Source organism: Nothoprocta perdicaria, unplaced genomic scaffold, assembly GCF_003342845.1.
Source record: "Nothoprocta perdicaria isolate Ctin4 unplaced genomic scaffold, notPer1 scaffold_111, whole genome shotgun sequence".
In the NCBI taxonomy this organism is placed as follows: Eukaryota; Metazoa; Chordata; class Aves; order Tinamiformes; family Tinamidae; genus Nothoprocta; species Nothoprocta perdicaria.
The window spans coordinates 1501672-1512209 of record NW_020454217.1 but is presented as its reverse complement, the minus strand read 5'-3'; the positions used below and the strand labels follow the sequence as shown (position 1 = coordinate 1512209).

General features: G+C 38.0%; 1 protein-coding gene across 3 annotated transcripts in view; it reads left to right on the top strand.

Moving 5' to 3' along the window:
• The first annotated feature begins 216 nt into the window (after positions 1-216).
• Positions 217-10538, top strand: part of PDE6C (phosphodiesterase 6C) — a 25558-nt gene continuing 15236 nt past the window's right edge. For all 3 annotated transcript variants that reach the window (XM_026051842.1, XM_026051833.1, XM_026051849.1), the window contains exons 1-7: positions 217-896; positions 8566-8718; positions 8832-8921; positions 9154-9294; positions 9806-9880; positions 9970-10034; positions 10144-10210. In XM_026051842.1, coding sequence (XP_025907627.1) covers positions 417-896; positions 8566-8718; positions 8832-8921; positions 9154-9294; positions 9806-9880; positions 9970-10034; positions 10144-10210 — 1071 coding nt within the window. In that variant the 5' untranslated portion in view covers positions 217-416. The remainder of the gene's footprint in view (positions 897-8565; positions 8719-8831; positions 8922-9153; positions 9295-9805; positions 9881-9969; positions 10035-10143; positions 10211-10538) is intronic.

Genomic DNA, 10538 nt, shown 5'->3' with positions numbered 1-10538 from the left:
ACGTATGCTACAATTCATACAGTATATGAAGGAGAAAACTTGCACATATCTACACATCAGATTATTGTATGGTCTAAGAATGAAGTGGTTAGTTTAAAATGCTAAAATGATTCCCTTGGGATTTATGAGCTAAGAATCCTCAGGGGTTTAATGCCCTGACATCTCTTTAATTAGCAGTCTCCAAGACCTCACGCTAAGAAGATACTAAGCCAGTGCCTTCCGTCACATCTCAAGAGTTTCAGAAGGCTTGGAAGCCACAGGGGAAGGGGAAGGTACTATGCCTGTGAGGTGTACAGTATGTACAAAGTACCATTTTCTTACTAGTATCAAAATAGGACTTTTTGCTACTGCTCCTGCTTTGACGGTGATGCAGCTCTAAAAATAAAAAAAAAAATCCAAAGAAGGATCCAACAAAAATGGGTGAAGTAAATAAAGATGCTGTTGAAAAATACTTGGAGAACAACCCCCAGTTTGCCAAGGAATATTTCGACCGAAAAATGAGGGCAGAAGTGCTGGGAAGCATCTTTAAAGCGGACCCTGGAGATGTGAAGGAAGGAGTCAGCTTCAAGGACATGTCCCGTCTGGAGGAGTCTAACATACTTTTTGAGCTGCTAACAGAAATCCAGGATGAGGGAGGCTCTATGGAAAAGACAGTGCATAAGACCCTGCAGAGGCTGGCCCAGCTGCTGGCAGCTGATCGGTGCAGCATGTTTGTTTGCCGAGCCCGAAATGGTATCCCAGAGGTAGCCTCGAGGCTTCTCAATGTCACTCCAACTTCCAGCTTTGAGGAGAATTTGGTGAATCCAGACAATGAAACTGTTTTTCCTCTGGACATCGGAATAGTGGGATGGGTGGCTCATACCAAGAAGTTTTTTAATATACCAGATGTGAAAAAGGTAAGTGAGCAACTTGTCTTGGTGAATGGGGTTCTGTGCATTTAATTACTCAGTTTCTTGAATAGAGCTTGTGGCACAGAGTCATTCCTCAAAAACATCCCAAACTGGAGATATCAATCCAGACCAAAAACCATAAAAGCAACAGGGTAACATGCTTTAAATCCAGCAGAAGCATGTTATGCAGCCTGGCTAGATACTACCAGTATCCTGATACAGTATCTGAAATGTAATTTACTGTAATAAGGGAAGAGAATATTAGATTAAAAAAGGCCAAAAAGTGCTTGTGTTTCTATGGAACAAAGCAGGCTGCTATCCTGGCACAGATCTAAAATTAAAAAATAAATTTAAAAAATCCAAAGAAGAATCCAGCAAAAATGCAGGTGGTCTCCCTTGTAGAGTCCCTGCTGCCATACAAACAGCTCAGGACAACTAATTTGCAGCCCTGTTAAGGAGAGCTTACAAGGAGGTAAATGAGTCCATATGAAGATGGTCAAGATATATGTTCAATTTGAAATCTGATTTAAAATTGCTCCAAAAGTTGCTTGTAGATTTTCATAGAATCACCTTCCTTAAATAGAGCTCAGATAAGGATTATTAAATCACATAAAACCGGGAACAACCTAACCACGATTAATCATGCATAAGAATTGCTCTAGAATTTGGATGCTAGAATATATATAAAGGTGTTCCAATGATTGCTGATGTCCTTAAAGGGTTCACCTTAAATTATGAAAGTATCATCTTCATCCTTCTGGACTTATGTGGAAAAAACCCAGCCCACGGATAATAGCCTGGCTTATTAACTTTTACTGTACAGTCAGTTTATTATTCTGGGACATTTTTATAGAGGGGAACCACCTCAGCAATCCTGAATTCTATTTAAATAATAAAGATCTTGATGCAGTGCAATTATCTATGTTTCCCAGGAGATATACCAAAAGTCTTGTACTTTAGCATGTTAGAAGTTGGTACAAATAAAGATAAATTAATGTACAAGTTCACCTGTGCCTGGTTAGGCTAGTGTTAAAGCTCAAATCCAAATACATACATATATTAAAAATATTATTTTCATATAGAGTAAACCCTCTCAGATGTAAGCTGGAAGCACATGAACAAGCAGAAGAAAGACTAGGTTTGATTTTTAACTGATCGCTAAGATGGTTTCTTCAATGGCTGCTCTTCTGACAAGAAACATCTGACTTACCATCTCTTGCCACCAAATGGGGAGATTAGAAGATAATCCTTCTAAATTCATAAGGCTGATTACATGAGAAAAGATCAGGAGGATCAAGAAAGATGTGCTTTTTATCAGACCCTGCACTGCTGCTTAATATTATTAGAGCGTGATACCTTCCCAGAACAGGGCCGCCTAAAAAATTCTGCTCTTGCAATAGGATTTGTTCAATGTTTTGAGACAAATGTAATTTGAATATGCTGAAATAAGCAAATTGTAACCTTTCTGTCCCTCTAATACTGCCAGGGATAGCTTTTGCACATACGAATTAATCTGTGCCTGCTGAATAGCCATCTAGTTATTTATTCATTATAAGGTAATTCAAATTAATCAATGACTGTGTTTTTACTTGGGCATTCATTTATTTTCCAAGATCTATGCTATCAGGTCCACACTTAGGAATGCTGAGTTCAACCTTGGTGCCGCTAGCCCACATCTGGTAATTACATGTCTCCAAAATATTGGTGTTTTATTAGTTAATTGTAAAAATCAGAGATATTCCTAAAAATGAAGGTTTCTTCTTCAAAAATATCCATGAAATAGTCATGAAGCTCAAAAATGTTAGTATTTGCATTCAACTATCCAAAGTGTCCAAACTCACCCTCCTCATGGAGGGAAAGGGTTTCACCTTTTTTAGGTGAAGATCTTGGTGGCAGCAGTGAGAGCTTTGGTGGCTGCAGTTTTGGACAGTAGCACTTCAGTAACATTATCAGTCTATGGCATAAGAAATAGGCAGCAAACCCATTATTACGTGTTCTCAAAAGGATAAATGTTTTTCAAAGCGCATTGTATGCACTTCAGTCAGATTGTCTGCTACCCAAACACCATGCAAAAAATGACAAGCAGAGAGGGATTTGGCTTCTACTGCCTTGTCAGAATAGAAAATGCACAATGAATAATTCCGGACAGCTCCAGTGCTTTGAAGATGTCACCTAACCACTTTTTATTGTTGACACAGACTGTATCCAAACAGCATAATATTTTTTTAAAGTCTCAAGTACATGACAGCACTGACAGACCCACAGTGAGACATCTTCATGCTTCAGTTCCCATCTCTTTATAACAAGAGGGAAGGCAATGAAAGATTACAGCAGCAATCAATCTCTGAAAATAAGAGACTCCACCTTCAATGCCTGTCTGCCCATTCTTTAGAGATTATCTTTGTTTTTAAGAAAAATAAAAAACTTGGAAGGGTACCAATAAATGTGAGGAATTTCCTCATCCTGGCTAATGATTCAGGAAAGAAAAGCAGAAGAAAAGATATAGACCTTCCATAATTAACTTAATAGCAAGAAGAGTGTCCTCCCCCCACAGGATTAGAGACCTGTTGATGCAGGAGCGAACAGTTTTTAATCCCATCTTTAAAGAGAGTGAGAAACAGGACAGCAGGCAGGACCCCTCTCTGGCCTCTCATTACTCCCAGCGACATGACAGAGTGTGCTGCTCAAATGTGCCAAAGGAAAATAACCGATTGCATAAAATCGCATTTATCTAGTAGTTCAACAAAAATCCTTTAAATATTAACTGATAACATGGGCAAGAGAATGACTGACTACAGCTGCCTTACATCTTTTACTAAGGCATTATCTCTAAACAGAATTAAGAAATAGGCAAGGAACATGACTTGAAAATCAAAATCTCACATTCTCAGCATGCAGGAGACTATATAGATTTCCTTTAAAACAAAATATATTTAAATTAATACATGATTGTTTTTAATTCAGAGCTTTTTGGAGACAAAAGCTTTTGCTGAGAATCAGAAACTCAAGAATAGTATTCTTAGTTATAATAAAACATATATATGTTGAAAAATAGCTTCAAAGGAAGGGAAAGCTTTAGGATTAGATCCATAGGGACTTAAACATTCAGATGCTGATTTTAACAAGCCCTCAGTTTTAGAGGCCCTGGACTAGGATCAGTAGCCCTGAAGGAAGTACCTAAACACCAGAGTGGGACCAGGTGCCATTGCTCCAACCTTGCATTCAAGCAGCCAGAGCACTGGTCTGTGTTGCAAATAATCTAACCACTGGAAATCTATGACACAAAATGTCTTAAATCTACCATCAAGTTTTGAGCACCTGTACCATTTCTTTGGAAACTGAGCCAGCCTCAGTTTGCAGAAGTCTTTTTTTGGTGAGCTCTGCTACTTTTTAACTACAGGGTGTGCAGGACTTTTCAATCCATGCCTGTCTCAAATGGCAGCACATACAGAGGCATAAGAAAATGCTGGTGCCCTGATTCAAGGCTATCTGAGCTTGGAACCAAGAAGAAACACTCAATCCCTTTTCTTGAATCTCTACCAAAGATTATTTTAAGAGAAAAGAGCGCCAAGTAAAGCACATCTTTGCAGCTCAGTGACTTGGACTTCCATGTGGCAATGAGGAGAGCTGGACACCAAACCGCTGCCCATGAGCCATTCTAGTACCACTTCACAGTAGGCCTGGGACTAGGCTTGATCTTGGACTCCTCCTAGGGCAGGAAAAGGTTGAAGGATTCAGATAAATCCATGTCAAAAACATGAAGCACATATGATGGACCCAGTTGGCTGCCTTGGTAGTGACAGAGAAGGGATTAGAGAGGAACTGCGGTTCCATGCACAACACAAAGACCATGCTACCATCCTACACTGAGAACTTTCTCCCGACCATACACTGGGCATATTCTCTGCAACCCCCCCCAACATGGCACCACAGGGCAACAAGCACAGAAAAATCCACATTGAAGTTCTGCCCTGAGCGCAGGGAAGAGTATCACAACCTGGTAAAAAGGCAACAGTTTGGCTGTTGACAGGCAAAGCTTCAGGTGAACCTGAAATTTTGCTGGGAAAAATTCAGGTTTCAAGATGACAAGCAGATGGTCTCAGGTCATGTTTTAGGATTGCTATAAAAATTCTGTTTAATCTCATTTCAGGTCCCTTAGTGATGGGTAAGAGATGTGAAAGCTGAATAGTTATATTGACATAGAAGTTTCTGTTGTTCCTTACAAAAGAAATGGGAAGTACTTGGATTTCCTAAAATTCACAGTAGATAGAGAGATAAAAAGATATCATCAACTATAAAGGACATAGTCTCAAACACTACTCCCGAATTCCAGTTGATTAAAAAGGAAGTTATTGTCAAAAAACTTTGAAGGCCAAAGGAAGACCGTTAGAGAAATCTTTTAGTCTCATTATTTTAATTAACACAAAAATATTTAAATTCATATAATAGATTCAAATTCAGGGAGTTTTAAAACAATCATTATCTACTGCAAAAAATAAGGCAGACATTTCAATGAAATGACCTAGAAGTTCAGCCCCAGAGCATCATTAAACATATAACTTCTACTTGCTTTCAACTGCAAAATTTCAATGATCTCCAAAGTATCAAAAACAATGTGTTCTACACTGCTTGTAAGGTAGATTTCAAAATTGCCATGCACTCCTGACAATACAGAACTTTTGACTGTAGCCTTATGAAAGGTTTGCTCATTTAAGCAGTTGGTTTTGATGTTTGATCAAACTGGTGACATTTTCATAGCTGAAGATTGGTGCATTTCATATCTCATTCCTGTTCCAGTGCATCATTATGACACAAAAACACTTGTGAATTGAAATCAGGATATGTAGAAATAAGAGGGTAAGCAAGACAGCACACCCACAACTCAGGGGTTAAAATTTTGCTTGAGGTATTGGAGTTAATGCAAGACAACGAACAGGAGACTAAAATATCTGCAAGAGAAAACTAGACTGCAGGGCTGCTATAAGCAAAAGCAGGAAATATGTAAAGATGGTGCTAATAAATGTGTGATAATGATGAAAGTATGGCACCATGCTCCTGACTTTAGAGTCTCCTGTGGCTCCTGCTCCATTAGCACTCAGGAATTTCTGCAGCTACTCAGTCCTACCATGTTACAGCACAGGCAAAGTAGTCACTGTTTCAAGGACCTCCCCCGAAAGCCATTCTTCCTCTTTTATAAGGGGAAAAGGCTGGAGAAAGGCATCAGCTTTCTTGACACTTCTGCCACAGCTGGAGGATTAAGTCTGTCACTTCTCCCCAGTGATAGGTCAGGCACTTGGCCAAACTCCAAAAGCAGAGGTAGGCAGCACAGCAAGTATTGAAGTGTCACTTGGAAACAACAGCAATGGTAAGAGGTTTGCAAATGAGAGTAATTGTGAGGACAATGCGAAACCAAGGTGTTAATGACTTCTGAGACCCAAAATGACACTGGGCTGTTTCCTAGCGGGGTACGGGGGTACTCAATGAGGGGAGCAAAGGCTTATAAGAAAGTTTCACTCCCTAACATTTCAAGTCAAAGATGGAATGAGATGTGAGTGTTTATAAGCAATGGAAAATAAGTAAATATATTGGAGATGTAGGAAGCTAACAAGTCTGAACTGCTGATCTGCTCCTATTGCTTCAAACGACCAGTGCAGTGAGTCTTCATGCTGATCAGCTGAACAAGGGAGCCAGATCCACATTGCCTACAACCTTGACCTGCTTTTCATATTCCTCTCATCTTCTTCCCTGCATTTGTATAAATTACACACTTCTTGCATATACCATGAAAATCAAATTAACAGATTTACACTATCCCACCACTTACAGTAATTTTCTCAATTTCTGATCAAACTGACACACAGAGTAATTTACACCACTGAATTTAAGCTGGGGGTTTCCAAAACTGTCAAACTCACTTGCCTCAGGTTGCATTTTGCTATTAATCCAATCAGAAATGCTAAAGACTTAGCTCAGTGGTTTTAAGGATAGGGTAGCAAATCCTAAGACAACATTATGAACTGGAAATGAGCTTCCTTCATTAACTACTGCACAGATTGGTTGAATAAACATTAGAAGGATGGTCATCACTGCTTCTTTAACTCTGGTGAATTTAATGGGAAAGTTTGTGAAAGGTTAGAAAACTGTGCAGAGCTGTTTTCATAGTTCACTTAAAATGCTGTGAGATATCTCAAGCCAGCAAAAGCACCATGACAGAAATAAGGTCTTTCCAGACAGTTCCAGGGAAGGGCACAAAAAGAGAAGGAGGGAACCCATCTGAAAGCAGAACCATGAGAAAAGAATGCCAAAAGATAATTCCTTCTAGCCAGTGAAGGCCATAAGGACTTCTCAGAAACAAACAAGGACAATCTGTGTAATTTTGAAATATTACCTACTCATGTAGTTTACCTCTTAGAACTACTTTTCCACCACAAAAATCAGTGCCTGACTGATAAGTCATGAAGTCCCAGAGCCTGGCTTCATTTATTTCTTCCTTTTTTTTTTCTTTCTATATTGTTTACATTCTGACAATAATTACACTTTACTTCATTTATATTTATTTTACCTTATTATAGACAAGAACTAAGTTGCATAGCTAAAATTCCAAAGCAGGTATGATACCATTTTATTAAGCAAGATGGATTTTAATTTTATATGTTCACTTCATATTTCTAACAGCCATAATGAGGAAACTAAGTTAGTTTTAGAAAGGATGGTCTGATTTGCCTTTTTCAGAGAGCTGTAATCATATCATTTTCCTAACAGTGACTTCTGATTTTATAAATGCCACTGATGATTATGGGATGTAAATTTAGCTCATAGAACACTATATTGAAAATGCATTGGTAAAAAGTTTATAATTTTATGCTTAGTCATGTTAGTAAGATGCAGTGAGATAAAACAGGTGTTAAGGCGTAGAAAACAACAAAAAGCCTGTATCAGCTACACATTTCAAGCATGCTGGCTAGATCTGTAGCACCCCTAAATTCCTCTCAAATTACCTCCTCTCACCAAAAACATGTGTTGCATGGTCTCAGTCCCACAAGATCACACAGCAGAAGTGATCCTGGATCCCTTCCCATTCTATCCCAAGAGGACACACTGGGCTAGAAACCACCCAGTTGAACTAGGAACTTCAGAAATGGGAGGTAGTCAAGCAGGAAGCAAAAGACAAAGCTCAGCCAGCGGCACTGCTATTGTGAATACCTCTCTGACAGAAGCGTTTTCAGGCACAGGCCGTCAAGACTGATTTCAAGAGACATATTTGAGTATGTACAGGAAATATTCATATTACTATAGAAATGAAATATTAACATAGCTGCAAAATAATTATCTTGCATTCAAGCCTGTGCAAAAGCTATCAAGTAGACATAAGAGTATACTATTCTTTTATTCTAACACTTCTCAAATTTTTATTTTCTTAAATTTATCATCATTCTAATAAAACCCTGCATAGAACTTGCCGCATGGAGCTGTATTCATCATCATTGCTCCAGTTAGTTGGGTATATGTATGTTTGCAAGGTGGGGTTAAATAGTCATCATGCTCTTTGGGACTATGAATCCGCTGCAGTGTGCTTATAACACTGTGAACATAAAGAGCAAATATCATTTGTCCTTGAATAGTAATTGACTGTGGTGGTTTCATTTGTGCTTTTGGTTTTCTTTCCCCCCTACAGAATAACCATTTTTCTGATTATATGGACAAACAAACTGGTTATACAACAATCAATATGTTGGCAACCCCAATTACACAGGGCAAAGAGGTGCTGGCTGTTGTGATGGCACTCAACAAAAAAAATGACACCGCATTCTCTAAAGAGGATGAAGAGGTAATAACTCCAAACACTAGACAAGAGCACAACTGTTATTTTAACAAGTAGTTTGAGTGAACCTGCATCTTGGTTTCACACTTTGCCTTGGTTTTGTTCTTTGTCATCTTTAGGTCTTTAACAAATACCTCAATTTTATATCTTTGGTTTTAAGAAATCATCATACATCGTACCTCTACAATATTGAAACTCGACGAAGTCAGGTAAAAAAGAATTTGTTAACAATTAAACTTTATTTGGCCAAAATCATTATTATCTTACATTCCCTCAAGCTTATTGAAATAAGAATGCCATGCATTAACTACTTTGTTTTAAAATATAAATACACTTTATTATCATACTTTGGAATGTCTAAGCTGCATACGGTTATATTTTCTGTCAGAATGCATTTTACGTTTTGGAAACATTTACTTTCTTTCTCTTTTGTTGTAATAGATGCTTTTGTGGTCTGCCAACAAAGTATTTGAAGAGCTGACAGATATAGAGCGACAATTTCACAAAGCACTGTACACTATTCGAATGTATCTAAATTGTGAAAGGTACTCTGTTGGGCTGCTGGATATGACTAAAGAGAAGGTAACATTTTTACCTGTTTCCTAGAAATAGGTTAACTACTAAGTTATAAAATTCATCCTTCTGATTACTTAATTCATCTGTTCTTGGTATTTTTAGTGCACCTCCCCAAGATGTAAAGATACCATACTTTCTAACCCTACATATTGCCCTGCTGAAAAATAAGCAAGGCAAAGCATGTCTAAAATAAATACAAAAGTTGATTCTAAAACCTTTTTTTTTTTTTTTTTCCATATAAAGCCATGTGAGGTACAAGAGACACACCCTCTGATTATCTACTTGTTAAAAAAGTGAAGGTGTGCAGCCTTCCAGGGATAAGGATCCCAGCAACCTTCAATTTATTGGCTAACATTCCTTGCTTGGAATACACCTAACATTTTCTTAGTATAGTCTGAGATGTGGCAAAATACAGCTATGGAAGAAGAAAAATAAAACTGCTGCCCACAGATGTCATGTTAGCTATGACTAGAGATGCACTTTACTTTCTGCTAATGCCTGCGTGTCCCTTTCCCAGGAGTTTTATGATGAATGGCCGATCAGGCTGGGGGAGGCAGAGCCCTACAAAGGCCCCAAGACGCCTGATGGAAGAGTGAGGATCTTTTTTTCTTTTAATGAATCTTAATCTTGTCATTGAGGTTGTACAGGTCACCCACTTTTTTTTTTTTTTTTTAAATTTAGGAAGTTAACTTCTATAAGATTATCGACTATATTTTACATGGAAAAGAAGAAATCAAAGTCATTCCGTGAGTATTCACCAGCAGGCTGCAACTGTGTGATAATTAGATTAATTGCTGGGCTAGAACAACATGCCTGTATCTGTAGAAATCATTTAATTTTATTCTCTCTCTAAAGGTCACCTCCAGCAGATCACTGGTGTCTTGCCAGTGGATTGCCAACATATGTTGCTGAAAATGGATTTGTAAGTTCATAACAAAAATAAATTATAGTTACTTTGTGCAGTTCTGAACCCAAAAAACTCTCCATACCCAAAAACTTATACCAAAACAATTGTGCCTCCTCCACTGTTTGTTTCCCAAAGGAACTATATGAATCAGTAGCCTGGATGGACAAGTGCAAATAGGCAAAACATCAGACTTCCTTCCAATCATGGAAGAGAAATAAAGCAGTTATTACCTGATGTCATGTGTGAGATGTACAAACTCAGTCTCAAGGAAAAAATTAGAAATTCACCACATACAGGAGGTGTTTTTTTTTTTTTTTTTTTTTTTTTTTTTTTTTTTTTTTTT